Below are 27,928 nucleotides of genomic sequence, written 5' to 3'. Positions count from 1 at the left end.
TTGGACGTACGAATAAGAAAATCTTAAATCAATGACGGGCCTACTGACCGAATATTTAAATGCCGCAGAGGTCTTTGGGTTACTGGTACAATCTAGTATAGACCTCACTTCAACCCTCTGTGAGAACAACCCGTGATGACGCATGCTCAGTTTATCATATCAGTCCAGTACCGTGTAGGAGGAATTTCGAACCCGTAGATAATTGTTATTTTGGTTTTTCACGTACAACGAATATTGGTACCAACCTTGAACTCTTATGTGGTCTTCTTCGCTCGATAATTCAACTTCGATCGATCCTCGAGATCCGTTGGTACTCGATTCGTAACCATCCAACGAACCTTCCGGGCTGTATTTCAAACATCTTCTGACCGTAGCCACCAAAGGAGCTTCTGGGGTAACGGACGTTGAGGTAAGGAAAGACTTCGAACTTTGAAAATCGTCGTTTGCCGAGGCGGATTTCGGGCTTTCGAATTCCCAGTACAACGTCTTCCCCACTCCCGAGGTCGTGCCGCTGCAGTTTCCGGTTTTAACGTCATCGGAACTCGGGCAAAACGAAGGTTGGTGGGTGACGCAGGACGTCGTCGTCTCGATATCGCAGGTCGAAGCGTCCAGGTCGGTTTCTAGGATGATTTTTTTAACGTCGAGGTTGACCGCCTCGCAGATTGAAACCGGAGAACACGATTCCTGGAAAGCGACGCTCTTCTTAGGACTCAAACTGGCCGAACGTCGTTTCGCGCGCTTCCGACTGACGACGAAATGCGAGGCATCGACATCTTGAAGGTCGCGCTGTTGCCCCGTCCTTTTGCGTCTGATGGCCCGTTGCCTCCGCAGGGTGAATTGACCGTCCATTTCACAAGGTGACGCTTCGGAAGCGGCCTTCCAGGACATGGGCGAAGGGTCTTCGAGAAGTTGACTCGCGGATAACACGGAGCTGTCGTTGTGTGCGGCGATTATGGCGACGGGTTCGTTGAGCGAGTTTCTCCGGACCTCCTGTATAGTCTCGTAGAGGTTCTCCTTCATCTCCGCCCCCTCGCCGATGACTTTTTGTTCCTCGTTCCCCAGCTCCTCTTCTTCTCCGTCTTTCTCTTTTTCCTTTTCTTCTCTTTCGCATTCCCCGACAAAATCCTCTGGATAGCCTTCGGGATTCGGCAGACCAGGACGATCGTTTCGTACGATGGATCTTTCCGTTGCGTCAGACGCGAGGATTTCTGCCACAGATTTACCCAAAACGGTATTTCCCGTTTCCTGCTCCTTGTGGAGTACCTCAGCGACGGCGTTGTCCACATTTTCTAACCGCGCCATGTCCTGGTCGATTTTTAAATGCGTTAACCTGGCGATCAACGGAGTTGGACCGACGCCGGAGAAAGGGTCCTTGGACTTGAAGGGACTCCGACCAGATCCCGGTGCCTTGGTGTGGTACGGGGTCCTACACCGGTTATGCAGCTTAGTTATTTTCGCTAATTTCGGTATGTGCGGAGTACGGCAAAAATCAACTGAGAATTTCGCCTTCCGCGGGTCACAATTTTGGGAATATATTCGACTTTTGGACAAAGGGACCACCGGATCGGCCTCCATCATGTCCTCGGGGCTCGCGGCGACGGATATCTGTTGAAAGAAATCCGACAAATGGGACTGTAGATTGACCCTCGCTTCGTTCATCAGATTCTGTGGGAGCTCGGCGTTCGTCCTTAGCCCCGAACGATTCGGCGCGAGTAACGTCGGATTCGCGGGCAGCGTCATGGCGACGGTTTTCCTTCCGGCGACGCCAGATTCGGGGCACAATGTGAGCGGTCCAATGTCGGAATCGACCCTCGGAGTGCTTTGGTAAAAACTTTCAAAGTTTTCACCCTTTCCCGTCGTCCTTGACATCGACTGCAACCGTTTCGCCGATCTTAAATTCGGTTTTGTAGTTTGAAAATACGCCCGGAGATCGCTTCCGTGGCTCCGGCATCTTCGTCTTCGTGCGGGCGTCGAACGAATCGGATTCACTTGGGCCTGTGGCTGCGCCCTCGGAGTAGGGGGAGTGTTGGAGAGGTCAACGAAAGGTCGTCGGGTCCGGTTGGGCTGCTGAACGCTGTGGGGGGTCGTACTCGCCGTGGAGAGTGGTCGGGATACCGTCCACTTGAGCATTTCTGTAACAAAAAAACATTCGCACGAACGATATTAAATAACGTACTGCGAGGAGAAAAAAAAAAAAAAACAACAACAACAACAAACTTTTAATCAAGGATCGCAGGTGTCAAGCTTCTAGGTGACCTCGTCACTTCGCTTCAAGATACGAGGGAAAGAAGACTACAAAGAAGTAAAATCGTTGCTAATTGCGGCAGGGAGGGTGAAGGAAGTGAGCGACTATTTTTGTTCCTCCCTTTTACCTTTGTACCGTCTGCGTTGGATTTTTAATGACACTGCAGGTAAGTATGAGAATTAAAGTGAGTGTTAGGAACATGGCTTGTCCGGGGCGGATGGGCACCTGCTACGGCATACGGGAAATACGAAAATGTAGAAACATCAAAACAGGTGTATACGTATATACATAAAATTTTTGAGGCGCCCAAGGTTGGTTTTCCGAGTTAGCACTTCGGCCCGATGTACGTCATTGTTATAACCCTCGTCCGGTCTGCGGCCGATCTAATAACTTTTACACTCGAAAATAAATGATTCTGCCGCGATATTCGACCGAACGATTATGCCCCAGGTGTATTAACAGGTCTTCCGATCGCGAGTCCCTTTAAAAAAGGAAATCGTTCGTCACGCGTGCAGCACAGATTCCGACAAAATAAAACTAGATTCATGTTGCAGAGAATCGCTATTTAACTCTTTTGTTATTCTTTTAGCAGAAAACTATATGTATTCATGTTGTAGCCTAATCGATTTCGGACACCGATAGTTGAATACAATTACTTGCCATTTTTAATTCGATAAAGATTAAGCACTTAACAAAAAAAAAAAAAAGAAGAAAAACCCGCACTGTGACCAATATCGGATTAAATTTGATGTAAATTTTTTTATATGCAGGTGAAAAGCGTCGAGGATTAAACGTGTCGTATATCTATATAGGAGAGATATACGATATATAAAGCACGCAGTCTTCTTGACGTTCACCTTTTTCATCTTATTGTTAAATATGCATATTATGGTATGCCCATAAATATGTATTTCAAAGTTCCAAGACTCCGGAACCGTGACAACGTTTCTTGTTAACAAATTACTCCAATAAATCTTTTAACATATAGTTAAAACCGCCATGGGCACGCTTCACCGCAAACGAATTAACATAATTAAAAAATACAATAAACATAGCCGCAGTAGGTGTATACCTATGAAATAGTATAAACGATACGACCGGCAGGTGTGTCTTTTTCTATAATCGTAGCATTATACGGACCCAGAATTACATTACAAAAGAACCAAGCGTTTTCTTGGCGACAGTGTTTACACGACCTTCGGCCCGCAAGAGTCGCACGATTTCCCGTCAGCAAAACAAAAAGGTAAACATCCAATTCTCAGTCCAAACCCTGCGAACGATCGCATGCATATCATGTTCTCCTCGTCGAACCGCGATTTTGAAAATTCGCCGATAATTTAACGCAAGCCCGTAAAATTGGGATATTTTCGCATCTGCCACATCAACAGCTGTCCTATATAAGTCCGCCTCACGCCACGATCTCCTGTGAAATCACTATTAAAAATTAATAGTCAGTGATTCGTGCGACATGACGACGACGATGATAATAACGCAAATAACGAAACAAAAGCCTATATTATTTCAAGTTGAAATCTGTCGTTGTTTCGACTATGCGTCCATAAAGCGCGCGTGACGTGCAATTCTTTGAAAATTTTGACGTACATACATACGTACGTATATGTATGTATGTATACCTATGTACGCGTACGTTTAGTACATTAGCAATTGGTCCGGTGGTTTGCCGGTCGGAATGGTGTTCATTGAGCTGCGCGGACAAAAATTTCGCAAAGGGTGTTCTAACTGCACTTTCGTGGATGAAAAAAAAAAAAAAAGAAGAAGAAGAAAAAATTATAAAAAAAAAAAAGAAATGTGCATCCAGCAGCAGGTTTTAACTTTTAACGGTCCCTGAAGGGGGCGCTCGTATTGTTACGGGCCATTATAAAAATGCATTCATTTACATAGAGAGCTGTTACCACGGTTTGCGCGCGTGTCTGTCCGTCTCTCTGTCTCTTTCACTGTCCCAGTATGAGTATACGTACGTATGACGTCGTCGCACAGGTAAAATGTGCTCCTACGGGACCCATTTCTGTTATTTTACATACGGGACTGTTCCCGCTCGCGTCTTATACTCGCAGGGTACCTACCGTGTGCAACGCGCGCGATGCTTTCCGCGCGTATTACACAGAACTGGCAGTCAGGCACCTGCCCATATGGTACATATATCGGGCCCATCTGGCCCTTCCAAAGGTTCTTCTTGGCCCGCGTACATTACCCCATACATACCACGACGAAAATACCCGTACTAAATTATACCGAGGCATGCTGTATGTACGTATTCTATACGCTCCAGTCTATACGTATCTATCATCTATCCGCCGTCCCTGTATGGGTGTTTGTGCGGAAGGTTTCGTACCCTTGCCCTTAAACTTATAACAGACTCAAGGGCTGAAACAGTGGCGAAACAGAAGACGCTCGATGAAGTTATCTTTCTATCTATTCTCCTTTTTTTTTCTTGTTTTTCGTCAAAAGCACGACCAACGTTTTTTTTTTTTTTGTTCGTCAACGTTGAAATAGGTATACGTGAGATATGGGGACGGATAAATATGGAGGACCCTTTTTGTTCCTTTTTTTTTTGGAGGAGGAGGAGGAGGAAATGTGCAACGATCGTATACACACGGATACGGAGATATGTGACAGCGTTTCGTCATATCGTAACCCAAGTCGCAGGAAACAGATAAAATCCGAATATTCAACCGCATGCTTAATAACCGCTAGATATATGTTTGTAATTTTGAAGCAATTATCGTCCCAGTTTCGACGTCTCTTCGGACGAATATCAAGATGCGCGCTATGAAAAGTAGAAGAATTGATTCGAAGAAAATTCGAGGATTTTCAATAGAAGGGAAAAAAAAACCCTTCGCAAGGACAACTACTGTATATTGCAGTGTGCTTTTCTTATAGAGGGGTAACGAAGGTTTCTGGGTGGTCCGTTGATACAGTTAAAAACTAGCATTCTATAGGGAAAATTGTTATTACCACTTATTTCTATCGGGGACTTTACGCACTCTGAGGTCGCAGGCCGGACAAAAGTCTCGCGCGATATGCGCCATGTGTATCATAAAGCGCAATGGGGTGTGAACTTATTACAATAGTTTCAGGGATCGAAGGGTTATATACGTTATACGAATAATGAATTGTGCGAATACGTTCGGCGGGCTAAATGAGGCAGAAACAAAGGGGAGTAAGGGGGAGAACGGAATACCTGCAATTCGTGTTGCAGGTATAACATAGGTATTGAAATAATCAATGCGTGCGCCTCGGGCGCGATACCCATTTTCGAGATACCCTTAAAATTGTTATTTTTCGAGGCTGCTTTTTCCCAGCGTTATACCTACATCTCCCTTTTACCTATGCCCATTTTACCTACGTCTGTATTACGTACCTCCAGTCGTAGAAGATTTACCCATATTTTTCTACACACTGCAGCCGTACGTACATACGTATCCACATCCAGTTTTCGTCTGTACCCAAAACCCTAAGGTTGGCCGCCGTTCCTGCTACATTGGGGTCCCGTTCCGACGCGTACATCCTTGAGAGACCCGGGCGCGGGATCAAGAAGCGCCCGAAATTCTCTTAAGGTAAAAAGCAGGGGGACCGGGGGGGGGAGGGGGGGGGGGCGAAGGGGACGTATACCTGCGCTCTTTTTTGAAACCTTTCCAACACACTCGCGTACAGTCCCCGTACCCCTTGCGCGTTATATAGTCCCGAAAATTTTTCTATTCACACCGACCTGACCCAAGGTGCGTTCGGTGAGGTTTCGCAGTACGCCGAGCGTTCGCTTCAGAAAGGAGAAGTTCTGATTTATATTGGATTGACCCCCAGTCTTCTGTGCCTTCAAAGGTGCAATTTCTTCTTTTGCCTTTCTCTATTTTTTTTTCTCTCTCCCTCTCTCTCTCTTTCTCTTACGGAGCATAGTCCCGTGACAGATTCTCGCGAACCTTCTTCGGGCGCCCTGCTCACCTCATGCGTTTGTGCCCCTACGTGCACCGTATAGGTATACACGAGTCTACGTATGTATACGTGGTGTCGTAGGGGGAACTTTTACCCTTGTGTATACGGTATATAGATATACGCCCTGCAACCGAATATAATCAAAGACGCATTCAAAAAGTTTAAGTTCAGTTTTGGTAAGAGGGGAGACAGCACGACGTCTCTCGGTTATAACTATGCGGCCTGAACTTAGGCCGATATTTGGAGCACACCTGTCCCCCCAGTTCAGTTCCCATAATGCTTATTCTTACGCCATTCGTTTGAGTGCGTCACGCGCACACACACGCGCGTATATAGATCATACGCGCACATTTTCAATGCACACCAAACCGACGATATGGTACACAAGACGAACCTGAAAATAAGGCCCAAACAATAAAATCCCGCCGTGCAACGTCTGGAGTATTTAAAAAGAACCCGCCGACGAGACGGACGGACAGACGCGGACGAACGGAGGACTCCCTTTCCGATGCCTATAGCACATGGATCGTTGGTCGATCAACTTTCGGGCGATTTATTTTAAAATACTTTTAGGTACAGGTATGCCCGATGTAGGAATTAATTCGTTCGTCGAAAGCGCACTATTTTCTTTTCCTTCGTGATCGGGATTCCTCCGTGATCGGGAGAACCTACTCCCCCCCCCCCCCCCCCTTCCGTTCGGGTCCTGTGGGTTCGGAGTTTGTATAGGACCGGGCGAGCCGTGTATACGATATTATAAGTATACATACATATATGGGTACGTATGAATGGACATCTCCGGTTTTTGCTTCAGCCATCTTTTTGTTTATCTCCATTTTTTTTTTTTTTTTTTTTTTTTCAAGACTTTGGCTGCAGATGGAAGTTACGGCTATGATCCAACGCACGAGAGTATCCCCGTATCATAAATATATCCCGAGGGTTCGATCTTTCTTTTTTTTTTTTTTTTACCAACAGCTCGTGCCAAGGCGAAGCAAGCGACCGCTTACACGCCCGCACCTGAAAAATTTTACCTGGATCCCTCGCCGTGCAGGGGGTTCCGGATACCGCCGGATATTTTCTCACTTCGATATACGGGCATTAGAAAATTTATACGTGGATAATATCGATTACTTAATGCGGAGAAAATAAAGAAATCAAAATTAAGGAAATCGTTGAATGAGTAAAGAATTTTTTATGGAAATGAAATTTTCACCAAATGTTTTTTTTCATTCGCAAAAGGTCAAAAATATTTTAAGCTTATAAAAATCTCGAATCACAGCCTCGGTGTTCGTTTCATTTTCGAGTTGTGTACCGCCGTGTGTGTAAAAAAAAAATTTGAATAAAAAAAAAAAAAAAAACCAAAGTTGACGAGTGAATTTTTTTTTTATCGATTTTTGTAGCGCTCGTATATGAATATGATATTATAAAAGGATATCATTGAAATCTGCGGTATAGTATAGAAATCTGGGTTCACAATAATACGCCGTGTATGCATACCCGGCTGACATTGCTGTGCAGGATGAAGTATTAGCATGAAAAAAGATATTGTACCGAGAAGATGCGAGTATAGCGAGTGCAGCGCAGGAATAGCAAGAACAGAATGGCAGAATCCTTCCGTGGGATCGTTGCAAAAATTTGGATCGCATCGGATTACCATAATATCGCGATCGTATTAAAAAGGTCGCTCGCCCCTTTCGTCCATGCATGATTTATTAGGGTGTACCAACTATGAAGCGGCGACCTTGATTAAATCAATATCGCCTGATCGGAACAACAAATAAACCGTACGAATCATTGAGGAAAACAAACGAAATAACCGAAAATATTTCATCGAAGTTAACAATAATAAAATACCAAAATTATTAAATGTTCTGCACATTCGTGAAACATGAGAAATTGTATCGTGTGATTATTCCGGGTGCAGAGACGTTCAATTTATTCTCGACAAGATCTGGAAAAAAAATTCTCGGAGGATCGAGGATCTGGTAATCAATGATCCACGATTCGTGAGAAGACTGGCGTTGACGATCGAAAATTATTCCACTGTACTTAAGTGCGGACTAATGATGAAAACTTGTTAGGCAAAATTGAATATTCATCCACAGTTATGGGGAGGGGATAAAGGTCTCGGAAGATTCTTGTGTCTAGTCAACAACTAGGCATACTCGGTTTGAAATTATCGATCAAATCCTCAAATCTCAGCAATTTCCTCGAATCGGCATTTATTTTGTCCATTTTTTATAAAAAAAACAACGTCTGCCAATAAGTACAATACGTATACGTACCTAAGAATGTGGATAAACGACGTAAGATTTTACATCAGTTAACGCAATCCGTTGATAAAACCGTTTTTATATCGTGTCCGTATTTTGTGGTGTTTATATATAAAAAATGTTTATCCTCGATCACTTGATACAATCACTGTCACTTATTTTATCCAAACTACACAAATAAAACCAATTGACTAAAGAACAAAAGAATCACAATAAAAAGTCAACTAATTTATTAACGTTCTAATCTTTCGTTCTTGTATATCATATAAATATACCGTGTACACAGGTACAAGTTTAATTAATTAATCCGCACCTTGAACTACATGACACGATATAAATCGTCTGTAATCACAGTTGTGTAACGTTTTACCGCACGATCGTCCGGTAACGGAAGGATTTTTCCTCTATAACAGATCAAGCCCACTACACGAAAATCGTTGCACAAACCCTTGAAAAACCTTCAAAACAAATTCATCTAGTAGCAGCCGGAATTTGTTTTTATTTGTTTTTTTTTCTTTTTTTATTCGATAATTTTATGACGAGCTACACGCTCCGCTGAAATTCGTCGCCTTGGTCAAATTCACTTACATTTTTAGCACAACGTTTTCAGTAATAAAATAAATCGTTTTACGGCACATGCGGTCTTTTTTTTTCTCATTTATCGGTACCCGTAAACGCATGTTGTGCGTTTACCTCGACGACCGGTTGCTGACTGAAGACTAGCGGCGGGAAATCGTGGCTTATGTAACTTTTGGGCTCTGGGACTTACCCCCACTCTGTTTCGGTCTGGCCCAGGAATCCAGGTGAGCGCTCTTTTCATCCTCCAGGACCAGAGTTCGATCGATTCCTCATCGATAAATATATACTTGTGTATCTGCTTTGGATGATTTTCGACTACGGGAGTTACTTTCTTATACCTTTGAATCGTTATCGGCATTCGAACTTTCGTCACCTCCGGATACTTCCCGATCTTCACTCGTCAGACTGGAGATAATGAAAGTAAAATTGAATAAATCGAAAAAAAACAAAACGACGATGACGATGATAAAATGAATTGCAGAAGCGATGATGATCAGGTAATAACAAACCAATTTCACGGAAGCTCATTATTCATATACACAGAATTTTAACATTCAATTCGATTCGAATTATACGTAAAACGATTGATGGTCGTACGAAAAGGTGTTCACAAATTTCACTCTGATCGATCATTATTCATCCGAATATTATAATGTCTCGTATGGGTAAATAGGTGTACAGGCGTACACGTGTATGTACACAATGTTATACGCGGTGCGACACTTGCCGACAGGACTTTCCAACCACTCGACAACGCATCGAACAACTGTTATATGGGATCGTTGACACGCACGTTGCATATGGACTTAAAAAGTTGGAGTGTAAATGCGTATTAAAAAGGGGGTTCAAACATCATGGGATATCTATAGGGAATTTTACTAAATAACGGGTTAGCTTAAACGTATGTCGGAGCACTTGACGGCCTGTCCGACAATCTTTTGTGAAAATAAGCGAACAACGTGGTCGATTGGAATCGAAGTTTGAATTTTCATCGAAAAACTACCGATATACACACGAGTCGAAGTTTAGAACGATTTTATCTGGAGAATGAAATTCGAGACTCTTATCGACAATTAATTTGTCGAAATATTAGAATTTGGATTCCGAATTTCGCTGTGTTATTGAACTGAATCTATAGCGAATGATCCTGACCGATTTTTGGCAAAGAGAAATTTTGAGAGAAATGATCATAAAATACTTTTCCAAATGCGAACATCGAAATCGGTGCAGACGATCATCAGAGCGTGATATCCTCACGTATTACACTACCCGAGGGTTGAAGGTGTTCTGCCTACTTGAGCTGTACATGGCTACAATTTGCAAATTACTACATACGTATACCTACCCATGTAAGTATATACCTATATAGACATGATACTTCGTACTTCCGGTCTTCCTCGTTACGTTTCCTCGGCACGAACGTCATCTTATCAAGTATACGTCGTTTTTGAAATTCGACAAGCTGCGAATAAAATCGAAAAAAAACTTTTCTCGGGGTTCGTGAACAAAATTCGAAAACCCACTTTTATTTTAACGATTTTTTACGAAACTTGTACCACGTAAGAGATGAAGTGTTTTCTGCTCCTTGTCCAACGAATGGAATGAACGAAAAAAGAATGGTCTGTAACTTATGGTATATGTAACTTATCCGTTTTTCTTTTCCTTTCCATTCATTTTTTTTCTTCTCTGTTAAAAATGAAAATCGGCCTGGCTTTTCAGGGTTTTTGAAAAGTTACCGTCTAGCTCAGCCGTATACATATATACATATATGTACAAGACGAACGCGTGCATGGGTATACAAAAGCCACCCGCGCGTGGCGGAATTATATCCCTTGGAATTGTCGTTACGTATTAGGTGTATATATATGTATACATAAATGTCTACGTGTACGTCGAAGATGTATGCACGGTCTTACAAAATGTCCGGCAATTATACGCACGGATTTTCTATGTAGAGGCAAGGGTCTTGAGAGGCTGGAATCTTGGCGAAGTAATCTCGAGAAATTCATCGCCCTATATACAACGTTATATACATATACGTACGTATATTACGTCTTTTGAAATAGTGACAGATGCTAGAAAAATTGGAATGATTTTTTCTTCTCTGTAGCTATATAGGTGTCCGTGCATCGCGTCGGTTATGCCATACCGTCAATTTTGTCCTTCGAATACCAGGATTGACAGGCTCTTGACGCGGAGACTTTTTCAATTGGCATCTGCGGCAAAAACCAAACCAATATTTTCGACCTGAAAACCTACCTATAAATACCAACCTCGTATCGTTGAAACTGCGCGTACACAGTTCGGTACATTACTCATCAGGGAAGGTGAAAAATGATCGACGTCCAGGTGACTTATTCCCGTCGTATCCGCGGGACTGTGAAAATTGTAATTGAAGTTTGAAAGAAAAAGTAAAAAAAGATTTCAACACCGATCGGAAAGATTATTTAGATTTAAAAAGTGTAACCATTCATATTGCACGTAGTGTACGTTTAAAAAGTCGAGCATATCTAGACGATCGCATGGTATACACGTGAAATCGAGATATTGTACCGTACCGGGCCGAGGAACTGGTTTTTCGTTGGACGCACAATAAGTCGTTCGAAAGAGCTCGCGAAATTCAAAATTTCACAACGGTCAGGGTCACGGTCGAGTCCAAGTTGCCAAAATCCCTGGCGCATATCCCTATTATGACCTGATTTCCAGTATTTTACCTCCTATACAGCTAAGCAAATATTTGTCATCGACTTCCTCAGCTGTACTATAATAGGTATACACGCATACCCACGAACCATACGCTTTGTTGTAGATGTTCGTCTATATTTTCAACTGAAAATAAAAAACAATTGATTAAATTTCTCAGTTCTCGCTTACATTCTGCTATCAACGGATTACACTGTTCAAGTTCAAGGACGGAAAGATCCCGACAGTTTAATTTTTGAAGTAAAAAAAAAAAAGGAATAAAACCACGATGAAATAAAATAAACGAATCGTAGGAAAAAAATGGGCACGCTGCCATAAATTCATTTGTATCCAAAGAGACTGATAATAATCGAATAATCGAAAGTCTGAATGGCGCCAATAATTATCCGAATGTATTGATATGAACAATATCTAAGCACGCACATGTGTATGTAATTTCGTAAACCTTGATGCGGGACAGCTGGTTATACCATAGATACACGTATATACGAGTATAAAATGCTATTCAGATATACTATAATATGAGAAACCAAGCGATCAAAAAGCGAGCTGTTCGTACATACGTGTATAGGTATGTATGTACATAAACCTATGTATACGTACGATGTATATATATATATATATATATATATATATCAGTGGAGGAAGCTGCATAAGGCCCCGCATGCGGCACGACCGCACGGGTCCCGGATTCTACCTCCTCATTAGAGATAGGTGCACATCAAAAGTACGAACCTTGCCAAGGCATCGAATCGGTTTATTTTATGGGTAGGTTTGCTGGTTGTTCAGTTGGGCTGGCAACAAGGCTTTTATAATATAGATTTTGAAGAAGGGCTCGATGTGCTCCGTTTTTCTGCCCCGTGCATCGCAGGGTGCAGCTTATACCGTACAGTACGTACGCACCGTACGTACCAGGTATGCCCACACGTACACGCTGTAGGGTGAGCGAGGACACAATACCAGAAGAGAAGAAAAAAAAAAAGAGAGAAGAAAAAAAAAAAACGAGAGCGCGGCGACGAAGAGGAAAAAAAATTCACACCGACGAATTGGGTCCGTGTACGGTACCGCGCAGTGTACTTTTCGGAGCTCTTTTGCGAAAGTTTGTTTTTTGTCAAAAATCAGATAGGTGGAATTAATCCCGCCAAAAATTGGAGGGAATCTCTCTGCGTAACGCATCTGTCAATATTTCGTTTGTTTTGTACGTATGTATGTATGTGTGTTGCACGAATTTGGCGGATTTCGAATTTTCTCGTATAGCTAACAATAATAGAAGAAGATACGCTTATATGCCATTAAATTTTCATAACCGCAAAAATTGTCACCGCCATAATCACCGCACGATTTTCCACGAAGTATACGTTACATAATGGCTGTTATAAAGCACTATATTAACCACTCGAAATCCGGTTAATCCAGAATTTTTCCACGCCTCTTTTACCAGTTATTTCAAGCACGTTGCTCGCATGTCCGTACGGGAGGGGGGGGGGGTTTAATTTTTCAAAATAGTTATACGAATATCATTTCCGAGGCCATTGCAACGCTCAGGTTTAACTTATCTTTCGATTTTTTACTTTTCGTTGTTCATTCCACACCTAGTCCGAGAATCTAACTTTTCTGCCTTTCGAGTTCTCTCCATTATTATTTCCTCCACCATTGAAAATTGCACACCCCGTACATCCTCGTGTGTACACGAAATATACGACAGCTAAGCATGCGGTATTATATGTATGACCATGTCCAATACGCGTTAGGGGTTTATTTATTTCACACATGAACAGAAGGTCCCAAAAAAAAAAAAAAAAAAAAAACCCTAAAAACGTACAAAAAAATTTGTGAAAAAAATTCAAGGAAACTTAGGACGGGGTCTTAATTGGTTGTGGTATGTTTTCTGGGAATGCTGCACATACGGCGAAGAAGAGAGCTTATTTTTCGAGGGGGTAAAGAACTTTTTTTCCCTAATCTTTTTTTATTGTCTCGCGGAACCCTTTCCTCATCTATTGTTCAGTTTTTCTGCTCAAATTTTTTTCACCTTCTAAATCTGCTTCTACCTACGCGCGCCATCTTTTTCCTACGATTCTGCGGATTACCATAATTTTTTTCAGTCCCTTGGCGCGGGGTGAAATAAAAATATTTGAACAATAAAAAAAAAATAGAGGGATTGGAACGGAAGAAGGACGTCCCGGAAGATCTACTCTCGTCTTCGGGACAACGAGGTGGGAAATCCGCGTTCAACTTTTGGGGGAAAAATAACGTAATTCAAAAAGAGTGCCGCTATTCGTAAGTGGTACATACGCGGTGTCCTATTTTTAGTTCCAAGGAACCGAAAAACTCGAGGTAGAAAAAGTGCTATGATTTAGGGCCGCGGTATCTTCGTTTTTTTTTCTCTCTGCCTGCGCAAAAATTTGAAATTCGTCTCTCCGTTTCACGATCGAATGAAAAAAAGGGGGGAACCACCTCCCGTGCCGTTGGTGAGAGCGATTGATAACGGGAAGAATCTAAAGCCAATTTCGAAAGTTTTCAATGAACGAATGAAAAAGTTTCGTCGGGATTTGTCGACGCGGTCAGCCGGACGTTACCACGTCGCTTAATGGACGGTTCTTTTCCTAGGCTACCCCGTGCTTGGAAATATCCAAAAATATGTAAAACAGTAAGTTTTACGGGGACAGCCGTTGCCGGAATTGCATATTCATGGTTTCGAAATACGTATACGTATATAGACGAATAGGCGTATCGCGTTATCAGATCCGTACCATTGGCGGTGGACGGGCAGGTGCTACGGGTCCTGATTCATGTCAGTCTCAAATTAATACGGTTTGATCTATACGCAATCTAGGGGCCGGAACGTCGCGCACGGTTTGGTCACCCCATAAGTACCCTCGGCCACGATTCTCCTACCGAACTATAACGCCAATGCCATTAAAATCTACAACCGAACACGCGTCATCGTCCAGTCCAGATGACCGTTATACCATTACAGATTTTACTGTTTCGTTTCAACTCGTTGGCCGGGATTTCATCCACCTGCGTTAATGAAATTGTACACAACAAAATGTATCTTATTAATAAATCGATCGTGTCACACCTATTTTCATTGGCCTTTTAATTCGCACTTCAAATCCTGGAGAACGGATCCGTACCCTTTGCGAATCGCGATTTATTTGAATAGAAAAAATAGCTGACAGGGGTTGGGATACGATCGAGATATCCGAGGGGCGCGTGACGCCAGAAACGATAAAATCGTCTACACACCGCGTGAAAAGATTTGTTTTCAAATGCCACACGTGCTCCTGTTTCTCGTATGACCACCGCAATGAGTGTAAAGCGGAGCGACGTCGATTCGGTGCGACAGCGCATCTATGTATATCGCGTCGCCGCGCGCGCGTTCTTCTCCCGTGGGATTTTTGGGCTCGTATCGTTCGAGTCATCCGACGTATTTTTTTTTTTTTTTTTTCTTTTCCCCGTTACACAAAGCGAAGTAAACTCGGAACTCGCGTTACGAAAATAACATTCCCCGTGCGTTCGCATCCATCATACCTCCACATACCGAACGACGCGAAGACGCGAGACAAAAAAACCTTTTTCCGCAGCCATCCCCTGCGCTATGATCTAGTTGGGACGTAAACCGTACCGCGCGTCGAGAATTGCGAGTTTTGTAAAAAAATGTTGAAAAAAATCGAGAAGGGAACGTGGAAGCCGGCCGCGCTACGGTCAGGTAAAGGAAACGTCGCCTCCCCGTGTATTTAGCATCGCGCGTACAAGGTGCGCGCAGACGAGGGCTCGGAGTTTTTCTCCTTTTTCCTTCAATTACGCGGGGAGGGGGGGGGCCGAACCGAGCGGGCGGACATAAGTGGTCCAGAGTCACAGCGGGGGGCTGTTGAAGAAATCCTGAAAATCCGGCCGAATAATGAGCTGCCATTTTCTTTTTTTCTTTTGCCTCCGAAATCAACTCCCTTGTTGTGCATCGCCATTGTCGCACTCACTTTGTATCGAATTATGTACCTTTCAATTTCGGAATATCTCGAGTACGTCTGCATCGTCTCACGTACATATGTATAGGTGTGTGCGTATACGGACACTGCATACTGTTATTATCATCACGGAGTGCAAGGCGACCGCGTGTCTCGAAAATTCGTCCAAGTTCGTCGTAGCCTTATAGCCTCCGTTATTATATTGCAGCATTGATCCGCACCACCTGGACTGTGCGGTGTGCGTCTTACGGGTGTTATAATTACTGTGGGAATTGTACAGTGGAAGAAAAATTTTTCGAAAATAATATCGCTAGATACAACGATATCGAAAAGAGATCCGATCAATTTTTTTCCACGGATCTTGAGTCTTTCTCTCGTTGATTGAAATCGAAAATTTTCTCACCCCGACACAATAGCCGTCGCACCTACCTTGTAGGCGCTCTCACTTCGAAGAAAAATTGGGGAAAATTCTATTCGAAATTCGATCGAACGGTGTGAAAAGAAAACGTCACTTTTTTTTTTCTTTTCTCTCTTTATCCTCACGGATTCGGTTCGGATCGGTGTAAAAAGAAACCGATATTCCCGATCGGATAATCCGATCGGTATTCGTATTTCGAAAATAATTTTCTCCGCCTCGAACATCAAAAAGGTATATCATATTTTTTTTTAAATATCATTTCATACGCATATGTACGGTATAAAACTGCCGGCAGCTTTAAAATCAGTTTGGACATAATGTTGCAATAAATTCAAAGCCGTTCTTGACTGACCAGTTCATATATGGGTGGTGTATCTACTTGTAGCGAAAGGACAAACCCTCTTCACGTGTATAATGGTCGTACGAAGTTATACGTGCCGCCTGTATTATTAGTTAAAAATATTATACGTATACGATACATGCGCACAAGGGTGCGAAGAAACTAGTATACCGTGGTAGCTGGTAAATGACGAGCATAAATTCGCCCTAATCAAGGAACACCATCCAACGTAAACCCTCTGATTTTAGTCAACTGTTGTACGGTGAAAACGTGCCACTAGAAAAATAACAAAACTATGTAACAAATGTAAATAGCTAATATACCCGCGTTATATATCGTAGATTAACATCTGCTAGATACACAATAGAAATATGTATATACGTATGTATATATTGTATTATACATATTCGTGGTAATATATAGTATTTAATCGAGGGTAAATGCGCAGGTATAATCTAATTTTTTTTATACACCTAGTCATGTGGATAAAAAAATTGATGATAATTCAGAATAAAATTCGCTAAATTTATTGGTTATTCTTACCTTTTTTTTTCGTCTTCCTTTGAATTTAATTGTTTTCAAAAGCATAGTTAATTATACATTTTTATCTTTTTAAACTGCAGGTAATGGTTAGGTCACAATATATATATTTCACAAAACTACACTTTTGGCCAATTTAGTTGCGTCAATGCGACCGATTTTATTTCAGTTGTATGAAAAAATCAAAAATAGCGATTGATTGATTATGTACGGTCATTTGCTATCTGCAGTATTATATTTATACGTATTGTATACAAAAATTAAATCCAATGATTTCGCACGATGCTTGTGAAAAATTCTCGCATGCATTTATGCGCACAGTGTTCATAACTGTACAGTCACGGTGTAAAATATCGGACGCAGTACCGTATGGCTCGTAGTTTAACGAATGAAAAGAAAAAAATAAAAAAAACATTGAATAAAATTAAAAAAAAAAAAAAGAAAAAAAGAGAGATAATCGGCCCGCGAGCCGGAATATGAGGTAGTGTAATACGTAATAATAACTGTAATAGTAAAATGGATAAAGGGTGCAGATAGTGCCCGTAATTAGGTCCGCGTTCGCATGTATGTAATACATTATAGACACACACATACACCAATACTGGTTTTTCGAATGATAGTAACGCGCGCGATACTATACAGTATACCGCGTATATAGATATACGCACACGTGTATTAATATATTATAATATCTGTACGGTGAATACGCGTACAAACAGTTGCATAGGAGACTCCCTCTAGGTAGGTACCGCGGATCGGCCCTTGAAATATTATAATCATCGAACGGCATGAATATGTAATTATTTTTAACCGCTACGGTACCGGGGGTCAAGAGGAAGGGTGAAGGGGGGGGGGGGGGGGGGGGGGGGGGGGGGCTAGGGGGTGTAGAGCCGAGCCGAAGTCACGGGGGGTTACGCTCTGTTAATGGGGGTGTTTAAAAGTGCACGGCGTAACCCACGGCGTGGACGCCCACCTCCGCAACGCGTGCAGCACCCCCCGTTGAATAAATTCCCTCGCCGTATATGCACACCATGTGAACAGTCACCATATGTATGTCCAATGATTTCGAATTACGTCGATGGAATAAAGGTGCTTCCTTTTTTTTTTTTTTTGTTTTTTTCCTTCTCTTTTCGTTTCACTTTTAATCCAAGGACAAAGTTTTACCAATTATTACCAAATCACCGACGTAAATTATTGTTTCATTTTCCAAATCTTCTGAACGTACCTTCGGAAATTCCTCCCTTCTACTTCATGCTTGAATTGAAGTATTTTTTCACTCTTCGGTTTCGTTTTTTGGTATGCTAGAAGGAAAAAGAAAGAGAAAAGTTTCTAAAAAAGACCGATCGATTTTTAGGGTATCGGTAATAACCCATGGGTATATTATAATTATGTAAATGTATGAAAAACTTACCATTTTCGGCCGGGTGTAATAAATTTTCTTCTGCTTGGTTTGAGGTCGTTTAAGAGGTCGTTTGAATTTGGCGTATAGGTATGAAGATTTACTGCCGTGTGCATAGAATATGTATAGATATTGTCTACGTGAGTAGGATACGCGTTGCGGGATAGCCAAGGAACAGCCGTTATTAAAGGATCTTCGGAGCGTGTCGTTCGTTCGTATGGAAATGAAGTTTACGCGGTAAATTGGATCGGTTAGAAAGTTACGAGCAGAAGTCAAACTGTATACACCGTACCGTGAAGTATGTATACCACGCGTACTCGTGGGTCACAGACGGCTCTACTCGAGAACGTAGTAGATATGTGTTCTTATTTTTGTTTTTTGTTTTTTTAACCTTGACGAAAACCGAAGGAACAGAAGTCGCTCATTCCATTAGATTCGTATCTCGAATTTCCATGACATATTCGTATCGAGAACGCGTAATCCGGTGGGCGGGACGTTCTTGGCGTAATGGAATAAAGACCAACGACCGAATACAAAACTGTACACGGTCTGTAATTACGTTGAATTAAATACTGGACGATGCGATATTCAATTTTAACGAGATAGTTTCATACGTACCGTATAGATATACGACGACTTTGAAACCGACGAGTTTACTGCCCAAAATGTATTCTTGTTCCGAAAAGTTGATGAAGCAATCTTCGAGATGAGTCCGAAGCAGTAGGTTATTGAACCAACTTGAACGTTGGAAAGTGGTGATCGAACGAAGGTTGTAAATCAGACGGGCCAGTTGTTCGAAAATTTTCTTTTAACTCGATGACACTTTTACGACGTCTCGAAGGGTCTCCGAAACCACGCTCAGACCATCTATTGACGCCAAAAGTTAACATTTCCAAATGTTACAATCGTGCTTTTTTTGATCAAATTGAAAATGGCCTAGCCAAAAAAACGCCAGGCCTTATAGGATTAGATTTTTTTCAAAATTCGAGCCAAAATCAACTTTTTTTACTCAGGGTCCCTATTCAATTTCGATCTCAAAAATTCGAATCTGGGAGCCAAATTGATCGAGTTATCGCCAACGCAAAATTTGAACGACGAATGAAATTGAATGGGTTGTCGTGGTACCATCCCAATGATTCCACGTATAGTATACCACTTCGCGGTTGTATATTACGAATGAAAAATTATCATATCATAATTTTCTTGCCTTGAAATTTTTTGCTTTTCTTTTTTTTTTTTTCGTACCGCTTAAAATTGTGCGAATCTCAAACCGCAGTGTACGCGTCCGTTCGAGAAGGTCGTTAAGAATTTTTCTTTCTTCCTCTTTTTTTTTGTTTGTTCGAGAATAAATTCTACCCTCGATGTAATAATTCTCTCAGGGACGGAAATAATTTTATAATTTTGGTGCATGTTGTACATTACACGTATATCTATACGTGTACTGTTACTGCACTGGAAAAAAAAAACATTCTGACGACCCCAAAGTTATACTATATTTATAGACGACGGCTATTACAGCAACCGAAAGGACGTAACACGCGATTTTACGACTTTCAATGACTTTTTTTCCGCATACGCAAACGTGTCGCACGAATCGGAATCGATCTTTTGTCAGAACGTTATAGAATTTTCATTACGTTCTTTAACATTGCTCAAGATTGTGAAAATAAAAAATAAAGATCAACCTTCTGAAACGCCTATACCATACCGTGAATATTGCAACGAAATTTATACGTACGTTTCGTACAGAAAGAAAGACGTACCGAAAATCATACTCGAAGGATCAACCTACACTTTCGGACATATGAAGGACTACCGCACCGGTATTCCTTATTGCGGTCCGTTCGGTATACATAGGTGTACATATAGATATACATAAGTTTGTGCATACACGTACCTATCCGGAGAGAGATAAAGAGGGAGCGAGAGAGAGAGAGAGGGGGGGGAGATGTGGTACCGATGCAGATGCAGATGCAGACGGCGGCGGTATAAGTTGAACGTCTTGGTGATCTTGGTTACTAATTGGCGAGGATGACGTATAGGGCGAGTAATTGGTCGAACGACGCCAAGAAAATTTCAGTAGGGAGGAGGAGGAGGAGGAGGAGGAGGAGGAGGAGGAGGAGGAGGAGGAGGAGAACGTTTACGGCGTTGCGGTAGTCGACGTTTTTGGTTTTGGCTCAGTGAACTCATCTTTTCTCGGTATTATACACGGTAAACTGACAAGTATAACTTAGCTACTCGTCGCGCACGAGATATAGAAATATTTTTTTTCACCCCGCGCGCACACGTACGTGCCTACCTTCCCTCGGACGACGTTACGAAATTGTACATAACGCGCGGAAAAGAATGGGAAAAAGATCGTCCGTTTCGTCGACGATTTACGATCGGCAGTGTCCACCGTGCCACGGGATCCCTCTATTTAATACTTTAACGGGCATGAATTTCACGTGGAAAGCGTGAAACTTTATTACGTAGTAGGTATATCCGTGGGTATTATATGGGTGGGGAATACGTCGCCCGCCGACACCGCCGCGCGTCTTTTCGTCGACTGCAGTTACAACGTGTGATTGCGTCACGGTGGCTGACCGCATCTGTGGTCAGACCCCTCGACAATGCTTTATAATACGAACTGCTACTACCCGCCGCGGTTCGCCTATGCAGGTCAAATCTCAGTCTTCTCTCTATGCGGTGTAATTTATATACATTTATGTATATATACATACCTACCTATGTACCCACATGGGTGTATTTAGCTGCGATATGTGAACGATGCGTGCCGGAAACTGTCCAGATCCCCTCGACCCGGCAAACCCGGCAGACATTTAATAAGTCCATGGAATATAATGGAGGATAATATTCATATTCCATGTTCACCGATTCGAAGTTAACCGACGATGAATGTTATTTCAAGGGCTGTTTGATGAGGATCCGAAGTCTGAATTTCATTCAAAATAACAGTCGATAGGTTTAACTGGAATTACGGAATTTAGTTACGTGCAATAAGGTTGTGGAAAGAAAAGGAGAGGAAAAGAAAAAAAAAAAGGCATCTGTGGTCAGTTTGCGGGTTGTTTTTCGTTGCCATAAACCCTCGTTAAGTCGGACAGCTGTATTTACGATGTGACGGACAATGTGCAGACGCGACGACATCTTCCACCAATCCATATAGGATATACACATAATCTAGAACCTGATCCCAGCTCGCTCAATATTTCAAAAAATTTAAGAACCGGGCTTATTAGAGGCTTACAATTAAAGCTGCCGAACTGTACGCAGATAAATTTTACTAACAACTTCCTGTGCTTGCAGAACAATAATTTTCACATAATGAGAAGTGCTATCTGGATCGGACTGTTATACACATCTTTGTGTATATCGGAATGGTAATAAAAATGGATGTTGCTTCCGTTTTCGGTCGGACGAGAATAATTAAACCGTGATTTGTGTTGTTGAATTTTGGTTGAACTTGAAAAAAAAAAAAAATATGGAAAAGAAAAGTTTCAACCCTGCGACGCGCGTCAGGAATCCGAAAGGATGCTGTATCCGTATAACCGCGCATGCACTGGGCGTTTGTCGGTATGAGACCTTTATAAAACCATGTTTATAAAAACTGAAAAAAAAAGGGAAGAAAAAGGCAAAAAATGTAACGAAAGAAGGAGAGATGAGGAAAATCTGGGATAGGACGCAGGACACTTTGGCATAAAATATAAAAGTCTCGGCCTCCCAGGAGAGTCGGAGGCCGCGGCAGGCCTGCCTAATAATTCTCAAGGGGCGTCACGACGTGTTCGTGTCAGAGCGTCGCGACGCCCGCGTCCGTCTTCGGCCGACGGTGAACGGGGCCTCCGACACAACCGAAATTTTACTATCGCACGCCGCACACCTACAACAAAACTAACTGCGGCTATAAAGGTTGTATAAATAAAATGGGTAATAATTATAAAAATCTCTTTATGGCGATCGTCAGCTGTCGCCACTTACTTAAGACTGTATACACCACTATTTGAACTGTACGACGATATGCGCGTCGTGCACATTGAATCCGAAAAACACAACAACGACAACAACAAAAAAATACGCGTCATTCGCAGCGCTTCTGATTCGAAAATTATATTTTCCCCCCATCTTCCCATTTCTTTTTTTCTTCCCCGCACACGGTCCGTACGGCTGAATATTTAATCCGTTCGCGTAAATATTGTAAAAGGTCGAGATAGAGAAGGAAAGAAAACGACCTCTATTTCGTAAATTTTCGTTTTATCCACACGAACACGCAATCACTCGCGATGTAATTTGAAACAAATAGAAAAAGAACACAGCTGTTCCTACGAAAATCCTTGATGTAAGCCCTGTATAATTTCATAGATTTTTTTTTTTCTCTTTTACAGCCCCAGGTTTAAAACCCCGCCCCGTGATCACCAATCACTGTATACGCGAGTAGCAGCCCAGTTGTAACGGAGTCGGTGTAGCTGAAATTCGACACTCTTGTGCAATGCGATATTAGCCGCTTCAAACCGTAGAGCGAACCTTATGGAAAGCGATACGGGCGCCGGCGCCAAGGATCGCTGCACTTCTGAGTCTTCAATTTTCTGACTATCCGGTTCCTCCTTCAGATCCGTTGAATTTTACAAATCTTCAGGGAAAGAGGAATTTTCCTCCCCCCCGTCAAGATCGTACTTTCGACGAATCTCGTCGACGTTCGCGAGAAAGCTTCGTTTGAAGAAAATAAATGAGTTCAAAAATTGGGGAAAATTTCGCGGAGAGCTTTCGCTACTTCGGAATGAAAACATATTTCGATTCAGATATGAGCCTGAGATTTTAATTTTTCCAATTTTTCAGGTACGTTGCAATGAAAAATTGCGCTTGTGACCGATACTGCTCGAAGAAGATGAGATTGCAAATATCACGTGACGGGAATAGAGAAAAAACAGAAATCATGGAAAATATGGCGGGTGTTGAAAGATTTGGAAAATTCGCGGATGACGAGAGGCGAGGTGATTCGAAGATGTGGGCGAAGAGCGATGATAACCGTTTGAAACGGAGTATCGTATTGAGAAGATGGTGAAACCAATGGGCTCTAATGAGGGTGGAGCTTTGGTCGAAATCTCCACCTACTCTTAAAATGCTCTATTTCTTCCCGAGTTAAGACCGACTTAACTTCATAAGTCAGTTGGCATCTTGCCGCTTCGAATGGACCACATAATTCCGGGGCGTACTAAGGAGCTAATTGAATTAGGATTTCAATAATTCAATTACCCATGAAATATATCGCCGAACTAATTTCATTACAGATTATATATTATTTTCGTTCAAAACGCGTTGTATGTATACGGTTTGGATATGATATTGCAAATTTTTATTCAATTCATCATCACCTCTGTACGCATAGAGGAGTTATTAAACTGTATGGAATGTAAAAATAAATAAAAATCAAAAAAACTTTCTTCGTTTTTCCGATGTTATTCGCTTTATGAATTGTGCGCGTTTTGGTTTTTTTCCAACTTGGTAAGCGATATTACCAAGAAAATGTAATTTTTCTTACACGCCAGTATATATACAGTGAAAAATTCATGAACCGCCTATACATACGCTGACCGTATATACGACATCGAATATATATAAAAAAAAAAAGAATCATCAAACCGTGTTAACAACCATCTTATACTAAACGGAGATAATAAATTATCATTTTTTACGACGCGCGTGCTCAAACTAACGTGAAGTGGGTTTTATAAATTGGAACAAAAACGTCGTCTCTGCTGCAGCCGCATAGTGTATAAAAACTTTATATATAATACCGGGAAAAACGATTCAAACAAAAAAAAATATCTAAAAAATAGGTGAAAAACAAAAAGGACGCATGCATATAGTCGTACGCGGTGAACCGATATTATGTTGAACTCTGTAGAGTCCGCACTGGCGAAGATCGTCGCCAATGACGTGAATTTATCAACTAATCCTCTGCACGCACCCCAAGATTTTACGGTTTCTCGTTTACTTTCCACACCAAGTCAAACTGTACAGAGTAAGTTGAAACATCATTATCAGGAATTATTAAATGTAAAAATATTCGACGACAAATACGTTATACGTTATCCCATATACGCATATATACATACCACATTCAAATCTTCAGATGCTTCGTTTCTGGATATTCATTGAAATTTTTCCGGAAATAATGTTGCATGTGTACACGACAATGTTATATATGCATGAGCTTATGGTTCGTGGAACACGTGAAACGGGTTTTAAATCATATTATGTATTAAATTAGCACGTTTTATGGCATGCTGCTCAAGTTATGCCGCTTTGATGAATGCCCAAGTACAGAGGTCGTATTCAGAAACCTGCTAGCTATATAGGATCTTCCAGTCTGCGAATAAATTTCTCATGTTATTTTTATTATATTCGCCAAGCTTTATCTTTAGCGGCATCTTCCCGACCATTTGATTTCGCATATGTATACACGTATTTATGTCCGAGTGTAATGTGGAGAAATTTGTCTAATTTTTTAGCGAGTCAAAAAAAATTCGAACGACTTGTAACTATATTTATCAAATTACAATGAAGAGAATAAATTCAAACGAACACCTGCAGCTCTTCGAGATATAAAAATTCTCCTTATGCGATAAACGTTCGTACTATAATGCGGGTGCCCGCCGCCATTACGAATCTTTATCGTGATACGTTTCGGTCGATTTACATATCCTCTTTGTCCGAATCACGCGTATGTAGGTAAAAAAAAATTGAAATATAAAGAAATCCATAACACCTCGAGTACAGAATTGTGCAAACGCGAGTTTGGCACACTTTGTGTCGACTTTTGTGAATTTTAATGATATAATTTCAGGCTGCAGCGGCGATTCCGCTTCCAACGCGAGTCGAAGGCCCCGAAGAAGTCGCACGACGTTCTCCGCTCAACAATTGGCAGCCCTAGAAAGAGTATTCGAACGAACACATTATCCCGATGCTTTCGTACGAGAAGAACTTGCCACCAAAGTATCACTGTCGGAGGCTAGAGTTCAGGTAAAATATTTTCCGATAAGCTGCACTCACAAGCCGAGTTCAATTCCTATGGAAATAGAGAAATCACGCGGCTAAATGACCGTGATACGTTTGCGGACAGAGTGATACCATACGATCCATATGAAATAACAAACAAGTTTCGCGTTCGCGAACAAATAAAGATATTTGTAATTTTAATGTATTAATAATTCAGCGATCCGAGTAGTGCAAGAACTTTGAACAAGTGTTATACCCGCTCAGCGACGAAACTGTTTTCATAACAATGTTTGTGCAAGATATATAAAATAATGAAAGAATAAAAGATAGTATATTATTTATAGACAGCAATTCGGGCATAATTATTGTCCGCTCGAAATCGACAACGGACGTTTCTGCAGCACCTGCTTTTTTCCTTGATCGTAAAATTTTCACCAAGTAACCGTAAACAACGCTAAATTAGTATCTCTTTCAGCTTCAACTATATCATACATTATACGGGCAGGGTAATATTCTTTTTTCATCGATTATAGCGTATAAAATGATTATTTTTATCAGGGGTAGTATTTCGAAATTGCAGTATTCCTCATCACCATCTATTTTGAGTTTCGTATAACATAATAAAACGAGTAATTTTCAAGACTGATGTAAGTAGACCCGGTGACTGCATGATTAATAATCCTCCCGTCCATCTTGAATTAGAACAACGTAATGACCGAGAATATTCTCATATATTTTTACTTCTTGTATAGATTGAGAAAGAAAAACGTGTATGGATCGTATATTAACATGTCGTCTCCACAGAAAAACCAAATCTCTATCGTTCATAGATACAATAATTTATAGGGTGGCAAATTTTCCAAATTTCGGGATTCCAGAAAATTCATCGAGGTTCTCAGAACGGTATACTATCGACAAAAAATGACTAATCTGCAGGGTTGGGAGTTGCGATAAGTAAAAAAAATTCAGGTATTATTTTCACTGACATGTTGATCGCTTTTTTCAAAATTCTTGAGCAAGTACCTCACGATCGTTCAATTACTCCAAACTCTTTGAGGCTTACTGTAGCGATCAAAATTTATTTATAACTGTACCTATTTTGCATAACGTAGCGAATTAGGGTCTCCCGAAACTTGGTACAAGTCGTCCTCGTCATCATCATCAAAGTAGAAAATAGTGAGTTTAGAGTAAGTATCGAACACAGCTCGCATTATGGGGGGCTGAGGAGGATACAGAAAACGCGGTTGCGGACAGCTAAGCGGAAAATCGGAGGAGACAGGTTGTCAAGCTACGAGCTATGATTAGCTTCGCGTCTCATAGCATATGTGTACAGTAGCATAGCATAACCATAGCACGTGTGCGTACGTCTGTCTTTCTGTCTGTCTGTCTGTCGTCTGCAGCAACCGCTGCTGTAGGACTATCTGTAAGTCTGCCAGGAGCCGTCACGCTGTCCCGTCTCCGGTCCAACCGTCCGCGTATCCGCCCGTGTGACTCTGAGGTTCAAAACTAGGCGAAAACATTCTGCTGAAAATGAAAAAGCTAAAATAATAGAAAAAAAAAACGAAACACTCTTCTGAACAGGAACTTTATGTACGACGTGTAGAACGTTCCAATAATGTTCAAACTTACAAGTATTCCTGAATTTTTTCTCATGTGCGTTGAACTTACGCACATCAATGAAATTTCGCGATAACTTCATTAGTTAGCATATAATCGTGATTTTTTGTATTCTGCTATCTCTTATCAAATCATGGCTGAAGATGAGACTAATAGGGATGTATAAATTTTTACTGCAGTTGCGAAGCGTGTACATGCAATTTTGACGAATGAGAAAATTGGTGAATTCTTTTCAGGTCTGGTTTCAAAATCGGAGGGCTAAATTCCGAAGGAACGAAAGAAGTTCAGCAATAAATCGAGGGGTGGGAACTACAAATTCGCGAGAAATGGAAACTATGTTACCACTGCGCCCTATCAGAATGACTCACTCTCACGATAACGGGGTAGAAACACTTGCCCAGCCACCACAAGTGCCGCAATATCCGTATGCAGAATATTGGAGATCACCGCAAACCTACGCGACTATACAACCCTCTACGAACTGCCACGGGTTCGTTAATACCAATATTGGAGTGCCTTATCATCAAGAATCACACGCCGCGCTCGACACCTCATCGATAAACACTTTGAATGCTCTTAGATTAAGGGCGCATACTTATGGAACACCTTACTCTGGTATGCACGCCAGCATGTGATAGTAAAATTAACTATTATTCTTGAATAATTACCAATCTACGAATTGATTTTTATTCAAAATCTCTCCCAAGTAACATTAGACTTTTGACACTGATGTAGGCATATACCGTGCATATTGTATTTTTATAATTGCGTAAGAACAAATCTGACTATATACAGGATAGAAACCGACTTCTAGAATTAATTTTCTAAAAAATATTTGCTATTCTATTGCTAACTGGACGGAAAACTTCACTTTCTCAGTCGAAAATCATTATTTTGTTTCTGAG

At 41.5% G+C, this 27,928-nt stretch overlaps 2 protein-coding genes across 7 annotated transcripts in view; one reads left to right on the top strand and one right to left on the bottom strand.

Moving 5' to 3' along the window:
* LOC105691992 overlaps positions 1 to 12,205 on the bottom strand; it is a 25,387-nt gene extending 13,182 nt beyond the window's left edge. For 2 of the 4 annotated variants that reach the window (XM_025747185.2, XM_025747187.2), the window contains exons 1-2: positions 8,479 to 12,205; positions 246 to 2,132 (exon numbers count right to left, since the gene is read on the bottom strand). In XM_025747185.2, coding sequence (XP_025602970.2) covers positions 246 to 2,130 — 1,885 coding nt within the window. In that variant the 5' untranslated portion in view covers positions 2,131 to 2,132; positions 8,479 to 12,205. The remainder of the gene's footprint in view (positions 1 to 245; positions 2,133 to 8,478) is intronic. The other 2 variants (XM_048650798.1, XM_020855940.2) reach the window with 2 other exon arrangements.
* LOC105691991 (paired mesoderm homeobox protein 2-like) lies at positions 3,313 to 27,928 on the top strand. Of its 3 annotated transcripts, none has more exons than XM_048650803.1 (4): positions 3,313 to 3,488; positions 22,793 to 24,429; positions 25,255 to 25,430; positions 27,260 to 27,928. In XM_048650803.1, exons 2-4 carry the CDS (start codon positions 24,297 to 24,299, stop codon positions 27,656 to 27,658), a joined length of 708 nt encoding a protein of 235 aa, XP_048506760.1. In that variant the 5' UTR covers positions 3,313 to 3,488; positions 22,793 to 24,296; the 3' UTR covers positions 27,659 to 27,928. The 3 variants fall into 3 exon arrangements, with proteins under 3 accessions (XP_048506760.1, XP_048506762.1, XP_048506759.1); XM_048650805.1 differs by lacking the exon at positions 3,313 to 3,488 and adding an exon at positions 20,549 to 22,319 and having other exon boundaries at positions 23,244 to 24,429; XM_048650802.1 differs by lacking the exon at positions 3,313 to 3,488 and adding an exon at positions 20,549 to 22,319.

The sequence above is a fragment of the Athalia rosae genome, chromosome 2 (genome assembly GCF_917208135.1).
Source record: "Athalia rosae chromosome 2, iyAthRosa1.1, whole genome shotgun sequence".
In the NCBI taxonomy this organism is placed as follows: domain Eukaryota; kingdom Metazoa; phylum Arthropoda; class Insecta; order Hymenoptera; family Athaliidae; genus Athalia; species Athalia rosae.
This window is presented reverse-complemented; position numbering and strand designations above follow the sequence as displayed.

Bases quoted from the DNA above. Each gene is read 5' to 3' on its own strand.
- LOC105691991 (XM_048650803.1), top strand. From the start codon at position 24,297: ATGTTGAACTCTGTAGAGTCCGCACTGGCGAAGATCGTCGCCAATGAC. The intron at 24,430-25,254 runs GTAAGTTGAAAC...ATATAATTTCAG, and splicing joins ACCAAGTCAAACTGTACAGA to GCTGCAGCGGCGATTCCGCT. The intron at 25,431-27,259 runs GTAAAATATTTT...AATTCTTTTCAG, and splicing joins TGTCGGAGGCTAGAGTTCAG to GTCTGGTTTCAAAATCGGAG.